Source organism: Dermacentor variabilis, chromosome 2 (genome assembly GCF_050947875.1).
Source record: "Dermacentor variabilis isolate Ectoservices chromosome 2, ASM5094787v1, whole genome shotgun sequence".
Taxonomy (NCBI): domain Eukaryota; kingdom Metazoa; phylum Arthropoda; class Arachnida; order Ixodida; family Ixodidae; genus Dermacentor; species Dermacentor variabilis.
The window spans coordinates 199,850,634-199,869,914 of NC_134569.1; the positions used below are offsets into that span (position 1 = coordinate 199,850,634).

The following is a 19,281-nucleotide window of genomic DNA, read 5'->3' on the forward strand; positions in this document are numbered from 1 at the left end:
TAAATTGACAGCACCAAAAGTGAATCTTGTGATTATAAAACATAGAAAATATTGTTGTGTGCTTCAGCAAAATGACAGTTTGAGAAAGCTTGCATCTTTAGCGATAAAGGGCAGGCGAGTTGCCAGAATGAATTTTCTTCCAACCACTCCAGTGGATAAACCCCCTTGCTGTCTGCCACGGTATGCTGAGTGCACGATACTCATCAGAAGAGCTTACCTCAAGTACACTTGAAGACGATCGGCGACGTATCCTGTCTCCACTCTTATGTACAGGTGGGATCGCGACTGATCTTGCAAATTCTTCAGACTGTGTGCATGAACTGCGCCTGGGCTCAGGACAAAATCTTTCTTGTGCTGCATCTGCGACAGGAAAGCAGTCTCTCAGATAAAAGAGTTAATGCCACAAATTCAATATTTGTATGTAATGTCCCACATTTTATTCTAACAAGATCAAGAAGAAAACATCAGCGCTGCTTCCTTTTCTCACTCTAGTTAAACAACAGGATCGCATCTTTTGGTCTGCATCATTCAATAAAGCACTTTCCACCTTTGCATGCTTTGTTTGCCTGCAAAAGAATTTTAAAGTTCCATTGTATGCATCCCTCACCACCAGAGAAGCAAGCTGCTATAGAGGTGTGCTTGTATTCTCTGTCAACCACTTTGACAGGTGTTTGTTTGTTTATTTATTTCCGTACAATATAAATCCTACGGGTGGGATTACCACAGGGTGTACCTACCATGGCTATGAGATGCACAAACTGTGGGTCACTCCAGAACTAGGAAACTTATTAACATGAAGAATACGATGTTTGAGGCCTTTCTTATATCTCATGACAGCAATGTTGCAAGAATTCAAATGATTTAGCAACAAACTGAATAAAACCATTGCCAAATCAAAAGAAGAATACTACAGATGAATTTTGGCAGTGATTACCTTAGGAAAGGTGACATCGTCTAGAAAAATTAAATAACACACTGAATAGAAAGCCTTTGTCAGACGCTGCTGACTACATGGTAGTTGATAGTGTTTAACTAAGTGGGGAAGAATTTGTAAATGGCTTTAATGAATTTTTTGGGCAGAGAGGAAATACTGCTGATTCCTCGGTTGCTTCTACCGGTGTTCCAAGATTGTCAGTCTTTTCAGTCTATTTCTATTTCTGTGGTTTTTTGTGGGCCTTAGAAATAGTCGTAGTTGTGATGCAGACGGATCAGTAATGAAGCCTCTTAAGTGTGTTCTTGATTTGGTCACCTCTGCGATTACGCACATAGCTTTTCTAACTACCGCCCAGTCTAAATTTTGCCAGTTTTTTCAAAAGACCTTGAGAAAGTTATTAATACCCACATCAACAATTTTAGTGAAAAGTTTATTCTTCCAGCTGACTGTCAGTTCGCATTCAAAAATAACTGGTCCACAGAAGATGCACTCCTGCTTCAGAAAGACATTATACGTTAGGGGACAGTAGGCGCACAAGAACAAAGACAGGTATATTATAGGCATTTACAGCAGGAGCATACTGGGCACACCACCCCAAGGCCCTTAGACTGTTTCACAGAGACGCTAAACGAAAATATTAAGTTGAGCTAGGTTGAAATAGTCCTCTGTAATAACGAGTATGTCATTTGTAGCGAGAATAGAGCGTTTGTAAACAAGAAAAGGACAGAAAATGGCAAACCAGAGTGGTACCAACTGCTGCGATTCATGGTACCAGCCAGCACTGGTTGATTCATAATGTGTCCCATAGAGGGAGGTGACATGGAGATTACTTGAACTCGCCACTTTTGGGGTGGGTGGTTCAAATTAAGGAGTAGCAGTGGGACCCTTGGTGGCAACTATCTGCGCAATAATATGACCTATTGGCACAGAGAAAACGAAGATAAACTTCTAGAGAAATGATTTATCTATCTAGCTCAACTTAATGTTTTTCTTTAGTGCCCCTTTCAGCTCTCGTAAATGCTTGCTCAAAAGCATGGGGGATAGCGGCACCAGGTGCGCTTTATGAGCATACACAACAGTGCAGAGAGGGGTGTTGTCCCGCCCCGACAAAGAGGCCTATAGGTAAAGGAAACGAAGAACTCACATTTTGACGGGGAAAATTCACTACGTAAGGTCCTTGCTCAAGAGTCGCAGCACTTGGGTTTAGGGCAAACGTTGATGCCACACTTGGGGGTCGGCAATTTAGTAACGGTGCTCGAGGACTGAATGCAAAGAAAGGAAATCTGTACACCAGACAAAATGTAGGCTGTGATGGCAGGGCACCCGGACTGAAATGAGAGCAAGAGGAAATACAGTAAGTGTGCAGTCCACTGGCAATGACATTTGTGGGGGAAAATAAATTTGTTGCACAAGTGAGGATGATGCTGCCGGAAGTTCAAGCAGGAGCTACAAGCATTACATGTTGAAATATTACCGTGACAAATAACTATAGGCAAGGAAATGACTGAACATTCTCTTTCTGCAAGCACTTCTAGCTCTTATTCTAATTAAAATACTAATAAAGAAACGCATTTCTAAGCATTCCTCAAGCATGAACATTAACTTACTTAAAACCCCTTCGAGTCCTGTTCATATGCTGGTGCATGCATCATCTGTGTATCTTAAATGTTCCTGTTAAAGAAACTATCTAGGTGTGCTGCATATTTTGTGTCGTGCATTCCTTTTGCACCGTGAAGTGAAGAAGTATGCGTTACCCAATTGCACAGCACTTCAGTAATTGCAGCCTGTTGATACACGTGTATCGCACTCATAAATAATATTCAAGGCATAATCGTTGGTACATATCATACCTGTTTGGGGGAGTGACGCTGTGTAGTATAGTGCCAGTGTCCGCACGAAAAACTGTTTTTCCTGAGGCCGCAGAGCACTGTTCGTCCATGGAAGCATCAAATACAGAAAGCTCAAGCCAAGCTGAGGAAAAATGCAGCACCTCTCGAGAAACGTAGTTGTTCTCAATGAAACTCTGCAAAAAAGAAAAGGACAACTGATAAATAACCCAGAGCAAATACAATCCAGGAGGGTGTGCTGTAGCCAGCGGCTAAACATTCTTTAGGTGCCACTTAAAATGAGTAAATGAGTAAAAACTTCAGATAGAGATGATGGCGTCTGAGCAATTTAAAATTCTAAAGTTTAACATCATGAAACCATGCAGTGGGTTATGAAAAATGCCACAGTTGAAGGCTCCATACTAATGTTGACCACCTGTTCTTTTTTTTAACATGCACATAAATCTAAGTACATGAGCATTTTAAAGCAAAAGCCTCAAGTGGCTCGTCGCAATGGCTAACTCCCGAAAAAAGCAGCATCCAGTTCAGCAAGACAAAAAATATCATGCAGGAATGGCTCATACCCTCTTAAGCACGCAAAGATGCAATGGCTGAATATGAATGAAGAAATGAAAGAATGAATGAATGAAGAAAGGATGAAAGGAGGAATGAAATAGAGAAAGAAAGAATGAAAGAACAAAGAAAGAAAGACGGAGAGGAAGAACGAACAAAAGAAAGAGCAAAAGAACATTTAGGTAGTGCCTTAGGTGCTCGCATATGCTGTTGAGGAGGTCGACCTGCAGCGCCATACATTTAATTCCCACTGCGGTTCGTTATGTCTTGCAAGAAGTCTGACCTCTCCGATCGTATGAATTAATGCCCTATCCCATGTGCAGCAGGCTTTCGCCTTCACGTGTTACAGGATTGTAGCCTGCTGCCGAACTTCTTGCATTTTGCCTCCATCAAAATGCACCTGCTGCAACCAGGAATCGAACCTGCAACCTTGTGCAAAGGAACATAGCCACTCAGCCACAGTGGCAAACATACTAAAGGCCCCTTCTCTGGATCTTCCAATGCATGCAGATGCCTTAGTTACACACGAACACCCGAATCATTATCATGGCACATCTGCACATAAAACATGGTCACCGACCACGGAATCGAAGCTCAAGTCAAACAAAATTCATTTTGATTCCCATACGGGAGAAGCCTTGTTCTCAACCAATTAATGAGCAAGGCCCCCGTATGAATTAGCTGTAATGTCACTAGTTTCTTTATAACTTCTTGTGAAACTTTTATCCTGCATTAGGTGCCCATGTTTCTTAGGTATGCAACATTGTCATGATCATCCTCAAGCAGACGAGTTTTCGTCAAACCACAGATTTCAGATCATTATCATCGACCACTCTGTTGGCTGCTAGCATTGCGAAACAGGTTAACAGCACTGAATGCTGAAATTGGCAGCACATTTGCCAGTTGAAACCCAACATCTGTCCTGCACACTTCATATTTTGTGTCTTGCATTCTTCAACGCTATTAACAAGTTTCAAAACACTCTGCATACATTTTCTTTAGATGATGAAACAAAAACGAAAGAAATGCTACTGGAGAACAAAAGGAATAATTCCTAAATACAAACCTTTATCACGTCTTCGATATTGTGAATGTGTTCGTAGAAGATGTGCCACGTGTGAAGACTGAGTGTCTGAGCTGATTTAATTAGATGGCCCAGAGCAGTGACAAGTTCCTGCACTACAGCTTCAAATTGTCCCGACGTGGCTAGTTGGCGCGTTTGAACATCCTGAACAAAGAACTGAAGCAGCTGGGATGCTGCAATAAGGTCGTGTTCTTCTCCCTGCAAGGAAAAGCCAAATCTTATCTTTCTTGTCCCTTCTTACATTTACATCTCGTGGCATTTCTGCATCACCCCAATGACAGCAGCTAATACCAGCGCCATTTGGGAATGACATTTTAAAATTTAATGATAATAAATCTTAATGCCCTCACTATTACGATAATGTGACATAATAACCCGACGTAGGGAGCTGGAGCCGAGTCAAGCTGCAATTCGCACCATTTTTTCTGTCACCTCCATATTTCTCATGGAGAAATAAAACTACCTTTGATTGATAGATCTATAGATTAATTTAATGCTATTAGGAGTTATGAATTGCGAAGACGCAAGGCCCCTCCATTCATATAGCAGGGTGTCTACCAAATTTACATATTCAATTTCCCCCATTTTCTCAGAAATGCCAAATTCCTTGATATATTCTGGTTTTCTCAGTCATGAGACACGCTTGATACAACCAAAGTAATTATGGAAGTTGTGCAGTTGTATGAGGGTTATACGGAGCTCTGTGGTGCAGCCTGGATAGACACAGTATTCCAAGAGTTGAAAGAGTTTCCATCAATTAAAGATGCATAACCAGAAACTGCATTTCAGTGAGATGTGGAGGAACAGGCGACTAGTGCAGCGGCTAAAATAGAGAGAGACAATTACTTCACCGAAAGTGCTTCTCACCGGAAATCTGGGCTCCACAATAATATTCCATGTTTGAATAAAAGCTTGCACCATGTTCTGTAATAAAAGAGGCACAATAAGAATGATTTCTTTTAGCATATGGCTAAAGAACGCAATAAAGTATGCCCCATTTTTATCCTTCGGATGCCATTCTGTGATATCTAGAGACTGCCCACATTGCCTGTATTCAAGACCAAAACAGAGCGTGCCATAATTGCAAGTAAACATGTGATCACATCACACGATTCAGAATTTAAGGCCCTAGCTTTAGGTCTATGTCCTAAATTACTAGAAGCAGTAGTTAAAGAGGGCATTACATAGAGGGTGCTTATCCAACTGTTTTCTGTTTCCATTGTTTACTTGGTTATTGTGTTCTTGCTTGCAAGTGTTGATTCCCCGTGCCTTAACGACACAATTTTCGATAACCCACCACACTGACTCAGTGGTTATAGTACTGTGACCTGCTGAGCACAGGGTCAAGGGTTCGATTGCCAGAAACTGTGACCGCATCTTGATGAGGTGCAAAATGCAAAAGTGCTAGTGGTCCTATGCTTCTGGGTGCACATAAAAAAAAATAACAGTAAGTCAAAATTAATCCAGAGTCGCATACTATGCGTCGTCCCTCACAAGCCACTGTGCAGTTACATAATTTAATTTGATGATAATATACAATTATGTCAGACATTCCACACGCAAACAGTACTAATTACATTAGCACATGAAGAAGCTACCAATTCAAAATCAGGTCTGCAAAATTCACTGAGCATTGTGCCATACACTTACTGCAGGAAGAGATTCCAAGTCCCGCAGGACGTATATTGCGAATCGCCACACACTTCTGAAGAGGTCGAGTTGGTATGTGGGCAAAGTGCTCTTTGGTGCCTCAATACTTCTAAGTGCAGTTAAAAGTACTTGAAGTTTGTTCAGCGCTGCTTGGTATTGCTGGTCATCAAATAGTCGGGCTATTCTTGGTGACAGGTGGGAAGTTTCGTTTTTCCTGAAAAAGAAAAAAGAGAAGTACTGCACAGATGATTGCTTACATGTAAGCTTTACTGTCCCGAAATGTGAGCAATGGTTAGCCAAAAAAAAAAATTTCTACGTCTGTGCATGCAACAAAGTTGCAGAGCTTTTTGAAAAGAACAACAGAATTCCACTCTGTAGAATTATTCTAAACCAAATTTTGCCAGATATGTATGAAACTATCTCTAAACCCCAATTCTTTACCTCAACAAATATTTCAGATAGAGACCAGACGTCTACAATCAAATGTGACAAACTGCTAGGCATATTTTTTGTGTTACTCGAACAATTATGACTCATTCAGAGGCACATGCCTGGATCTATTCATTGGGTGGAGTAGACATCATCATCATAACAATCATAATAAGCATCATTATTACCAGGTTATTTAGGCCTACAGCATGACGTAAAGGCCTCTCCCAGGTATCCCTAACTGTGCAGGTTCAACGTTGACTAATTACCAACCCTAAACCCAACAGGTGACACCACACCCAGTTTAAACAGCAGCAAGATCAAGAAATGACCACAGCAGTCATCTCACGTGTCATGCTGCACAAAAGCTTCGCCCTGGCTTCCTTCAGTACTGACCTTATGGGTGCCATTTAGACATTAAATTAGGTTAAAAATTCGACTGGGCAGTGAATTTGAAGAGATGCAGATGGAATAATTTATACAAAGCGTAAAATTGTCTTTGGTTTCTCTTAACATTCATTAACTACACCTATGATTTCGCATATATTATAAAAGTGAATCCCTAACCCAAGGTACTTGATTTTCAATTGTGAATTATGCATGCGGTAAAGCATAAAGCATTGCATAAAGTAAAGAGCACTTACATCACAAAAAGATCCATCGAATTCAGCACTCTCAACACACTTGTTTGTGGAAGGCACAATCGAAATCCATCGGCGTCCTGGATGATCATCCTGATGTGCACTGCAAAAGTACACAAAAAAATTTACAGTTAGTTCAGGTGGCCAATCAAGCACATAAGAAAGGAGTTGACAACGAGTCACATAACCTACGGACAAACTTCTTTTTCGTGCAAATAGCATTCTTAGCATTGTCAGACTGCTTCTCTTTCCGGCTATCTAGCTATCACACCAATAACGTTGGCCAACCTCAAAAGAAGTGCAGTCTAAACACGTGGGCCGTTTGCATGGGTGTGTGCCACTTGGTATGTGGCCCTCTTCAATGAACCTCTCTGATGCCACCTTGGGTTTGTGTTGCTCCTCAATTAACTTATTTGATGGCTACTTCGGTCACTGCGTACATGCCAGTGGGCACGCACGGACTTCCCCATGATGCTGCCAGAAGTCATAGCATGTCCAGAGGGAAGTGCGAGAGAAGGGCCCTGCTGTAGCACCATGCCTCGTACTAAACGTGTTTCGGCTATTCGCATACTTGGATAGTCATCGCTGATTTGGTCTGTCCGAATTTGTCTTCTACTGTGAAGCTTTCTTTTTGAGGAAGTAGTGTGGGTTCCATTTAGAGCTTCGTGATAGTCTTGAGCAGATGGCTACGTTTCCAATAGGTGCCAGAAGTGCCGCCATTTGACAAACACACACTGCTCACCAGAGTCGTTCTGTGAGGCCATTCCGGGAGGCAGCCAAAATGAAGAGGTGGAATGAGAGCCACGGTAAAGTTGTCGCCAGGGGCCAGCAGGGGACAGGCCATAGCTGATGACATACGCGTACGGTTTACGGCCACCTTTCCAGATGGAGCAGTTCACCGTGAAAAGCGTCTCCAGAGCGACCCCGGTACGAGGCTGGACGTTGCACTGACCTCCTGAGGTCCCACCTCCAACTATTATCCTCTCCCTTGCTTCTCCCACGGTGTCATTTGAACCTAATAAGATTGAAGGAAACAAAAACAAAAAAGACCTTTGAATAAAGAGTGTACAAACCATGGTTTGAAGGAAGCATTACACTCCAAAAGATAAAAAAATAAAGAAAATCAGGTTGTTGTATTCACTACCTAGTTGTCAAAGCATTCACTACCTTTGAATAACTGCAGTTGGTAATGGTAGAGTTAGCAACACTACTCACTAAACAGGGTAGTCGTGCTTACCTAATGGCTCTTGGCTACCAATTTCAAATATAGTTAGCACGTCTGGATGCACAATTTTTAACCCATAATGCCATTACGTAACCCACTATGAAATAAGCCATTTTCTCCCACAACCAGTGCGCATATTTCTTCTGTGAGGCTATTTGCACTTACTTTTTTAAGCAATGAAAAGTGAATGCGTTATGATTAATCAGCTTTGCACTAGAGGATTTCTCTTGTGTGGCATCCGTCGTCATATTATTTTATGTACGCACTGTGCTTGTTATTCTTACAGTGAAAAATTTATTGAGAGGGCAGTAATGCACTTGACATTTGGAAGAATAAAAAGCAGTTGAAGGTATTAAAGGCACTAGCAGTTATATATATTTATGTGTAACAAAGAGAAAACACTTTCAAAACCTTTTAGCATGCCTTGAACTTTTCCAGCATTTTCAGCAGATAGTATTGATTGATTGATTGATTGATTGATTGATTGATTTACAATATACTGCAGGCCCATGCAGGCCCAAGCAGGAGTGGTGAAATTACAAAAATAATCGTACAAGCATTCAGAACAATTCAAACAAAACGCTCACATCTCTGTTGGGAAACTAACAGAAAAAAATTAATCAGATCTATTGAGTCCGTGCTGTTTAACAATAATAATGGTAGTTTCTTCAATAGTACGGGGGAAAAAGGAAAATTTTAACACCTTAGTTCATGTTTGATAGGGAGTTCAAGATTCAGAGTGATGATGTCTGGTTAGTCTAGTAGTTAATGGGTGTCCACATAGAGCAGGATGGATCGAGAGTTCATTATTTTTGAGGAGGAAAAGAAATTTATTCCCAAAGATATTCTGCCGTAGTTGTAATGTCTGTATACCATGATTGTGCATGATAATTGTTGGCGAGTCGTTGATTCGGTACTTAGAAAAAATAAACCTAACGGCTTTATGCTTCAAGGGACCCAAGAAAATAGTTCACTTAACTGAAAGTTCGCTAAACTGAATATTCACTAGAATATGGAACAGCATAGGTCACAGCAGACATCGAGTCAAAAGTGTGAAATGAAATTTATCTAGTTATGTACATCAAGATATACGAAGTGCGTAACAGTTACGTTGCTGCACATCTCATTTCGAAAAAAGAATCTGATTTTCATTTGCACTGGTGCTCTTACAGCACATGAGGTAACAAAACTGTCCGGAGAGTCGATGTATTTGTGCACTTCCTCTGGCACAGTCTGTTGGTGAGACACGAAGCGTCGCAACTTTCCAAGGTAGCCTACAGTCTCGGCTAGAATTACAGGATTTGAATCTGCCTCTGCCAGTGAATCCTCCTCATCACACTCTTCTTCTTCAGAACTATAAAACTGGAATCAATTTCCAGATGTGACAGCTCAGCACAGGTAACCAGCTCACTGTCACTCTGCACGTAGCCGCCGCTGGAGGGGTGATTTGGAGGCGGCGGGCATCGGCTACGCCAGTGCTGCAGAGCTCAAAACTTCGTTGAGCTGATTTCAAAAATGAGCCCGGGTCCACTGATCAAGCTCATTCAACTGAAATATTCGCTTTTCAGAAATTCGTTTAACTGAAAGATTTTTGCACTGAATGCATAGGAAAACTGCTGGGGGATTTTCTACAAGTTTGTTATTCTGAAATATTCGTTAAACCGACGTTTGTGCAACTGAGAGTTTACTGTATTGCGCTTATTATCTGGATCCCAGGCGGTGCATATGTATTCCATTTTTGGCCTAATGAGTGAGCTGTACACATGAAGTTTAGTGTCCGGGGGCACTTGTTGAGGCAGCAAAATGAGGCAGCACACACATTATAGATATCAGAATTCCAAATTAGGTTGTTAGTTATTGTCACACCCAAATACTGATATTCATTTACTTCAACGAGAGGATGAGTAGGAAGACTATTGAAAAACATCCCCCTATGTCTTTTCTTGCATGTATACATGTATGGTTATCTGCATGTATACTGTTCTTTCTTCATTCATTACACCATGAAAAAAGTTAGGAAGGTTAGTATTGAAAAGTTCCTGATCCTCTCGGCAAACAATCTCAAGAAACAAAATGCAGTCATCTGCAAATAAACGATTTTATATTGGTTCCATAATAACATTAACAATATTATTAATAAAAACAAATAATAAGAGCAGTCCCAGCACGCTAGCTTGTGGTACCTCGAAAGTGCTTACTAAGCCATATAGGGAAAATACGGGGAATGCGGGAGATGGAAATTCAAGACGATGAGCAAAACGTGAATAAGTTGAATGCAGGAGCCAAAGTTTCGACAAGTGGACTTGTCTTCTTCAAGGCGACGTACCAAGACTAAGACATATAGTACTTTTTGCCATAGTAATAACACAGAATACACACTATGTTTGATTCAAATAAAGAATTGATTTAGTGATTCCATTCCACTTGCAATCCCTAATGACGTCGATCAACTCAGTGCCGCTTTCTTAGAGAAGAACCAAATAAAAAAATTTGGCAGAACACATCCTTTGGGGATGATTATCTACATCTATGCAATTAGCATTCAAGCTGTTGTGAATATTTGATCTGGTAATGGGAAATTCATTATTGGTAGAGATCTTAATGATTATGTTTATGTTTTGTAATTATAGAGAGTAAGTTTCCCGTTCAGGGACATACCCAGCGAGTCAGTGACCCAAGTTCGTCTACTAGGTCGAGCTGCCAGCAGCAAGATTTTGTCCATTCAGGTACACACCCAGCGACCCAAGCTAGTAGACAACTTGGATAACGAGGAACAGTATGCATAAGGAGGCTAGATAGATAGATAGACACGAAGTTGCTGAAGTAAGCTAGGAATGCTAATCCCATTGAAAAGATTAGCAGGATGTGGGAATTAGTAATTCCTTTGTAAATGTGCAACACAACGCTTGATTAAGCTAGAAAAGCAGTGAAAGGGACACACACAAGTAAATCACTACCTTCCAACTGAAGTTTATAATGAGATGGCACAATATATTATACATATAATGAGGCACACTATATGCATGTTCATACTAAAGAAGCATACATACACGCACCTTTTCGGCGAACCTTCACATGAACTGCGTAGGAACATTTGGCTATCAGTGCTCCTGGTTGGAGGACGAGCCAACTGCTGTGGCGGAACGAGCTCACAAAGCTGCCAACTTCAACTCTTTTTCTGGAATATCCGAAAATCTTCCTCAAAACTGACGCAGACCTACTGTCCGCAGATACAACGCCAAGCCTGTTGTCAATTCGTCTCGGTCCTTTTGGAACTGAAAGCAAGAGGAAAAATTATGCATATTTTTAGTAACTGAATGATCACCAAAAACTGTTGGGGACCACGAATGGAAAGGAAAATTACTACCACAGAAACTGAAGGCAAAGCTTTCTCTTTCCAAATTCTGCATGCAATATCATGACTAATTTGTTGGTTTGTTTTTCACTACTGCTCAACCATGTATAGCATTTTTCTGTACACCTAATCAGCAGCCAGCCCTATAACAAAATTCATTGATTTAATATGAAGCTGAAAGAAATTTATAAATGTAATTCTCGTCCCCAAAACTGCTTGCATTAATTATTACCATGCTTGAAGGCTGGAAATGTGACTGAAGTTTCACAGTCAACTTACCATTAGAACGTTGTTGTTTTCCAAGGCGGGTGAACCGACGGTTTTCAGTTGGCTCAAAATGAACTGCAGCAGAATGGGAAAAGAAGTAGTAATCAGGCATGCAGGCCAAATAATTACTGTCTGTAGAGCAGACATAGATATTGATTTCTTGGTAACTTGTGAGTGAAGTAGAAGACTTTCATATTATCTGTAGTGAGCCCCTGTGCCTTAAAGTTGGGCACACGAAGCCGCTGACATGACGCTGTATAATCTTAGTTGCCATTCCCCACTTCTTGCTTATATCCCATAGTTAAAAGGACACTAAAGAAAAAAATAATTTGAGCACTGTTAATAAATTACCATTCCACAACACCCTAACAAGCTACTCTTACTATGAGAAGATGCTTAGTAAGCCAGAAAAAAATGCTAGAATGAAAGGTGGATGATGACACCACCTTGAAGTTCCTGTACCAGGTTGCCATGATGTCATGGATGCTGACGCCGTCTTCTCGGGCCTACCGTAATATCCCCAGAAATGCCCCACCCCCAAGACAATCACAACCCATTTTTGAAATGATTTGCTATTTTTTATGAAACAGCTAAAGATAGCCTACTACAAGCCCCTATCAATGCAAGACTGTATCATATTTTCAAAAGAGTATAGGGACACTGTGCCTCCAGCACAACCACAGTGAATACTCCATCGTGAATATAGACCAAACAATGATGCACATGAATGAACCAGCAACAAAGATCAACCACATCACCAGCCAAACGAACATCTAAATCACCAGCACTGGATGCTCTTGTCATTGGTTCACGGTTGCATAAGAGACAAGGACTGAACTTAGGTTTCAGGAACATTTGCCGAAATGTGAATAAATCCGAGCACACCTAAGCACTTCTTATGAGTTGTGAATGCGAAAGCATTAATGTCCAATTGAACACCGCTGAGTGGTCTTTTATATGCTGCGAGTAATGTACCATAGCGGAACAAGCTGCGTGAGTCAGCAAGCAGCATCAGCCTGTGCTGCCGACGCCACATTCCGGCGAAGTCCTGCACAAATGAGACCGAGAAAGCAGCAGCGGTCACCAAGGCTGGTAGGCACGCATAGCAGCTAGGCCCAGTGGGGGTTATAGAGAGCCACACGGAACACACGCCAGCTTCTGAGAGCGAGAGCCAAGGTAAAGTGTCATCACGGCGATGCCCTCTCCCCTCGTGCAACACCTGGCGCATTGCACGGCAGCAGGTGTACCCTTCTGTCCACTCTACTCCGTCAAAGCACGCTCGTGACATGGTGTCGCAGCCAGTAGGAATTTTGGTGCTGTTTTGCTGCTCAAGACGAAAGATGCTGGCTTTTCCACTCAATGGGCAATATTATGCTTTTGCATCAAAAAATACTTCGCAATCCCTGGCGTCACATTGATGAATTTCAGTGCGAAATTCAGGCATAAAACTGTGACCGTCATTTTTTGTTTTAATAATCAGGCTTTTATCGTAAAATAGATGAAAGCAGAGTACTTAAAGACTACTTTATCAATCTAACCTAATTCAATGCTTCTCTTTAATGTCCTTTTAATGGCGTTTCACATTTCAAAGTTGTACAGTATGGTGCCAGACATGCCTTAGTGAAGGATTGGTTGTGGTCACCAGGGGTGCTATTTATGTACACCTATGTCTCATCATCCTCATCATCGTCGTCGTCGTCGTCGTCTTCATCATCATCATCATCATCATCATCATCATCATCATCATCACCACTACCCCCTGGCTACGTCCACTGCAGGGCAAAGGCCTCTCCCATACTTCTCCAACTACCCTGGTCTTGTGCTAATTGTGGCCATGTTCTCCCTATGTCTATGTACACCTAAATCCTTAGCATGCTTGCATACCAGAACCACAGAAATGGAGCCCACATGGTCGAGGATCAAACACACGGCCCATTACTCAGTGACAGTTGCCACGGTCACATGAGCAAAAGTGGCAAGCTTATATGTCATTCTCAGCACTTAACCTGCTCAAGCTGCTCACACTGCTTTATGCTTTCTTTCCCTTGAAAATGCCCAAAGCCGCATGCGTCCTACTTTTCAACTTCTTTTTTCCAAACATTTCACCAACTCTAATTTTCTTTCAACGGTTTTATGAAGACAGTGGAACAAAGCAAGAAAGAACAGCAAAAATGTGATGCAGGAAACACTTTTGTATTGTTCTTCCTTGATATATGATTAATATTTACATATATTTGTTCAGCCTGTACACATTGCGAGTTTGGTGAAGCAGAGAGATAAAATTCAAGGCTATGTGGAGAAACCAAGAAAGAAAAGAGAAGGAAATAAAAGCAAGATATGAGCATTGAGCTGCTGTTCATACCATTTTTTGCAGATCCTGTGCCATTGGCAAAGTCTGGAAATGGTGGAAACGGTGGAAGTGGACTTCCTTCAAAAAAGAGAACACCATATATATTACCGTGGACTTGAATGGAGGCCAAACAAAGCAGTCAACATTTCTTAATAGACAAATACATGCAGCCATTTGGCTGTGTTTGAATGTGAATACTACCCTAGCAAAAATACCAATAGCATTTGTTATTGTTTCCACTAGGTGACATCTATTTGACGAATATGTTGCCATATATATATATATATATATATATATATATATATATATATATATACACACATATATATAAGCGATCGTACATTTTTCTCCCTACAACTGAGCTTTTCAAAAACGCTAACCTTTCTATATGTCAGTTTTTCTTGTTCACCTTCGGTGTCAACTCCATGCTCATCATGCATAAAAGTCAATCATAAACCTCTGTGCTCCACAAACGCTACCAGTAGCCCCCATCTGTTTCCATACGAGACAGAGCAGAATGTGATGAGCACAAATGCTGACAAGGTAATGGGCTGGCAGTATGTACTGTGCATATTGCATGGTGCTTGCATGTGGATCCAACTTGTGGACGATGTGCATGTTATAATGTAGAAGGCTTCGCTAAATTGTGAGAGTGATAGAAAATTATTAGCTAAATAACAAATATATAAACAGAAGAACCAAGATCCAGATGAAAAAAGGAAATCATTAAATTGCAAGCTTTGCAAACCGAGGTTTTACTGTGCTGTGCTATAACACTATCCTACAGCTGTTCTGCCGATTTTCTGCAGTGATATACTGTTTGGCACATAAGAGATTAGTTGTAGTATAAGGCAGTATCCACTCACTTGAACCAGCTTGGTGTAATGCGTGCTGATTGTCATGTGCCCTTCGGTGAGGAGTTCGGCCAACTTGAGCGCTACTGTTGTCCAGACGCATTTCGGTGCTGCCAATACTGCCATAGCAGTGGTCACCACCTATATACAAGATGACATGCATAGGCTAAACGCTGCCAAAGTGACACCTCCACAAGGGCAAGTACTGCGGATGCAGACTAAGAGTCTTACTTGGACCTATGACAACCATGCCTATACACATCTCTTTCGAGAGCAAAGAGCACCTGTCATAGCCCACGGTTCCCATTTTTAATAGACCTGTGCTTGCCTCTTACCTTGTTTAATATCTGAATATAGAAGATGTGGCCATTAAAGAAAACTACCTTGAAAAATAGCTAGGTTGACATATATGTAGGCAAGCACAATTCACTCAGCACTGGAGCACCTTACGAACTCATTTTGGCCTTGGTAATGGATGAATAACGTTGAAAATGAATTAACAGTAAGTACCACCAGTGGCGTAGCCAGAAATATTCCTCAGAAGGGGGGGGGGGGGCACCCACTAGTCCGGGAATGGGAAGGTCACATATTAAGAAATTTTGGAGGTGGGGGGGGGGGGGCAGAGTATGTGCCGGGTGTGCCACCCCCTGGCTATGCCCCTGAGTACCACCAATGACCTAGCTGTAGGGTTGCACAGAGTTAAATGCTCAAAATTCGATCACTTCTTTCGCAGAACACCATATTCCCTCTTGCGTTGATGCCAACATACTTTCAAACATGTCAAAATATATATTTTGCAACATTCCTTTCACTAATGTTTGCCTTTGTCACTGGCTCGCATGCCACCGTGCTTCATTGTCACTCAATCGGCCACTTAACGCAGGACATAACAAGAAAAGAATAGAAAAAAAAAACCAATAAATTCCTGGATTTCTCATGTTATCATCTGTGAGAGATATACATAATGCAATGGCACCTGAAGGATTCTGTTATTTGGTGATCAACCTTCAAACGTTCACATTGAGTGAATGTCTTCGCACTACTTTGAGGCCTTGCATTACCATGACTTACTGTTGGCTTTTGCCTTAGCATGACGAAAAGATTTGTGCATTTTCTCCCGTGGCCTTTTTTTAAATGATGTACATTTGATGTTTGCGTAGCGCATTGCTCAGGTGTCTCATCAGCCTGACGACAACACTTGCTTGCTCTAACAACACGGTCACCTCTTTTTCGAACATGACCTCCTTCTTGTAAGGCATCTAAGGGACTGATGCACTTCATACGGCAAGGCCCTATACTGCAAGAAGTGTAGATGATGTATCCGGAAGTGCACCCGGCGCAGTCTACCAAGCTTGGAGGCTGATGCAATTGGTTCTGCAACCGGCGCAACCCAGCACGCGAAGCAGATCATTATCTCAACATGCACCCGTGGCAATGCCACATCAAGATAGCTTAATCACTCAAGCATGAACCTCTCCCACTTCTTTTTCCAGACAGCAGTGGCAGGACTGTCACGTGACACTGGCATAACTGCCTGCTCCAACCTAGCCCTCTCCTGCACCACCATCTTTGTCAGCCCTCGAACAATTTTCTTGCTGTTTGACGAAGTACCTCCACCAGCCCTCCCCCAGCTCTTTTCGATAATAACCCACAATGCCAAGCATCCTAGAAACGCCCTTATAATGCAATAGTGTTGCACAGATCATTCTGTAATGATGTCACATTATATAAAATGCCTTCATAAGTTTAACACTATTACATGAAATACTATAATGCTACATCACGATGAAGAATAGTTAGAAAATGTGGATCGTAAGTCCTGCTCACCATGGTGGAGGCTCTTGTGATCCGAGAGGCTCCACACTGACCACTCGAAGTCGAGCTCCTCACTGGGGTCGCAGTCCTGGCACAACGCAGTGAACGTCACTTTTTCGTGACTTCGCACGTGTCTTTCATAGTCACATGACTGGCAGCTTACACCAATGAGCCTGGAAGGTGAGAAGAATGTCAAGAAATGATCAGCTACGCCTGCACAAGGACACTGTAGAGAAATACAGTTCATACAGTAGAACAAGTTATGCAATTCCCAAAGACTCAGCAAATCAATGTTATACAAAAAACTTTGCAGGTGGCTGGCTGTCTAGCATCGTTTCCACTTTCACAAAGCATTACCAGATGCCACAACAGGTCAGTATAGGATAAAGTGAATCAGACACGGTGCTATCAAGGTACAATAATGAAGGGTCCTATGGGAGCCAGCAAACGTACTCTATTGTAGGGCAAGAAATTTAGTGCGCAATGTAAGTGTGTTTGTGGTAACAATGGCACGATGGTGACGATGATGGCACAATGAAAGATTTTTTGTGTTTTGGACGATAAAATGATGGAACCTGTGTCGTTACAATCTGGGCCAATCACGAATGCAGTACACTGGGTAACCTGGGCCAATTCACAAGGCGATGCAATTTGTCATATAACTCCTTAAAGCACTAGCTGACATAATAATAGTAATAATAAAGCTTATTTTCATCTCATCACGCATGATGCGTAGAAGGAATGGGTGAAGCTGGCATGCTTTCACACAGGGGAAGCGAATTGTTGCAACGTGGCGCAATGCATGCACGAATTATCTGAAAGTCCCAGCATGGAAATGGGAAAGAGTGTCACGCACATATCAGTGGTCTGACTTGCAGGGCATGTTGCTGGGCCCTGTTCTGCTAGGTGGTCCTGGCTCAAATCTCATCACTGGACAAATAACTTTATGTTTAATAAAGTGGCCACAAACAAGGTGGCACAAGTAGCCACCTACCGCAAAGTGCCTGGCAAGAGCCAAAGAATGCTCCTCGATATTAACAGAAAGGAATTTAAATATCAAACAAAGTTAAAAAAAATAACAATGTGAACCCTCCACTCCATTCCACATGCTTGTTATTAGTGTATACCTACCGAGATTGAGGGCCGGTTTCAGATGCATTCAGGACCTGCTGTGCAATGTGAGAGGAGGCGTTCCCCAGAGTCAGCATCGCAGTGAAGAGGAAGGCACTTTTGGTGTTCAGTGAGGAAGCGAGGAAACGCAGCGTCCTGGTGCTTCGCTTGGCCAACAACAATGGGACAGGGTGCGTGAAACAGTCGGCGTGAGCGTCGTCCAATACCTCGCACTTCCAAGTAATTCTGCAAATGGAGTTGAGAAGTTATCGATGTGCAGACAGAGGAGGACGCTCACCAATGCACAGTGGCTGTAAGGAGCTGTGATGCTGCATCTGTATACAGTGTGATAATATGTCTCGCAATACATTCCCTAGCCCAAAATCCAAATGGTATAAGCTCCCCAATGATGTATTATTACAGCGTTTCCTAAGTTTGTTTACCTCGCATCTCATGATGTGTTCCGCATAACCCAACTTTTAAAAATCCTCACCAAAGACTATTTTAGTCTTTGGTGATGTAAACTGCTTCACTTGATGCACGGTTTCCCCCCAAAGCTACCTGTACTTTCCTGGTGTTTGATAAATTGGTAAAATCAAGCAGCTCTTATTTTGTTCGGCAAGGATACTGTATCTGAATGCACTTGTAAATAAATAAATAAAAAAATAATAAACAACCATGTGAGATGCCATCAGTGGCTTCATGCTGGTATCCCTGTGTTGCCCTAGTGATGCATTCACGCCACATAATTCTATTGTTACTTTGCTTTTATGTATATAAAGGAAACCTACTTAATTAGTACGGTCTACCGACTCACCCGGAAAGGTGTCAACCCGTCCGCGCGCCTGTAAATTTGGTTTTTCCACAGTAAGACTGTTTGTGAGGGGAAGCGTGCACCTTTGACCCTTCATCTTTCACAATATGCGGGCCACATAACGTTAAGTGAAATTGTTTTGATACGCGGCTGCCACACACACAGGCATGCATGCACACAAACACACACACGCACGCACGCACATCTACACACAGGTGCACGCACATACATACATGTACACGCATACACACATGCACGCACATACACACACACACCCGCACGCACCCGGGCGCGCAGACACATACATGCACGCACACACACAAACACACATGCACGCACATGCATCATGAACGC

The 19,281-nt window shown here is 42.0% G+C and overlaps 1 protein-coding gene across 1 annotated transcript in view; it reads right to left on the minus strand.

Annotated features, from left to right (window-relative positions):
* Nucleotides 1–19,281, minus strand: part of LOC142570628 (uncharacterized) — a 508,617-nt gene that overhangs the window by 932 nt on the left and 488,404 nt on the right. The window contains exons 16-29 of the mRNA XM_075678990.1: nucleotides 18,135–18,359; nucleotides 17,016–17,176; nucleotides 15,201–15,329; nucleotides 14,347–14,412; nucleotides 11,997–12,059; nucleotides 11,419–11,637; nucleotides 7,880–8,152; nucleotides 7,141–7,240; nucleotides 6,068–6,281; nucleotides 5,285–5,341; nucleotides 4,400–4,615; nucleotides 2,785–2,957; nucleotides 2,079–2,262; nucleotides 218–360 (exon numbers count right to left, since the gene is read on the minus strand). Of these exons, the coding sequence (XP_075535105.1) occupies nucleotides 218–360; nucleotides 2,079–2,262; nucleotides 2,785–2,957; nucleotides 4,400–4,615; nucleotides 5,285–5,341; nucleotides 6,068–6,281; nucleotides 7,141–7,240; nucleotides 7,880–8,152; nucleotides 11,419–11,637; nucleotides 11,997–12,059; nucleotides 14,347–14,412; nucleotides 15,201–15,329; nucleotides 17,016–17,176; nucleotides 18,135–18,359 (2,223 nt within the window). The remainder of the gene's footprint in view (nucleotides 1–217; nucleotides 361–2,078; nucleotides 2,263–2,784; nucleotides 2,958–4,399; nucleotides 4,616–5,284; nucleotides 5,342–6,067; nucleotides 6,282–7,140; nucleotides 7,241–7,879; nucleotides 8,153–11,418; nucleotides 11,638–11,996; nucleotides 12,060–14,346; nucleotides 14,413–15,200; nucleotides 15,330–17,015; nucleotides 17,177–18,134; nucleotides 18,360–19,281) is intronic.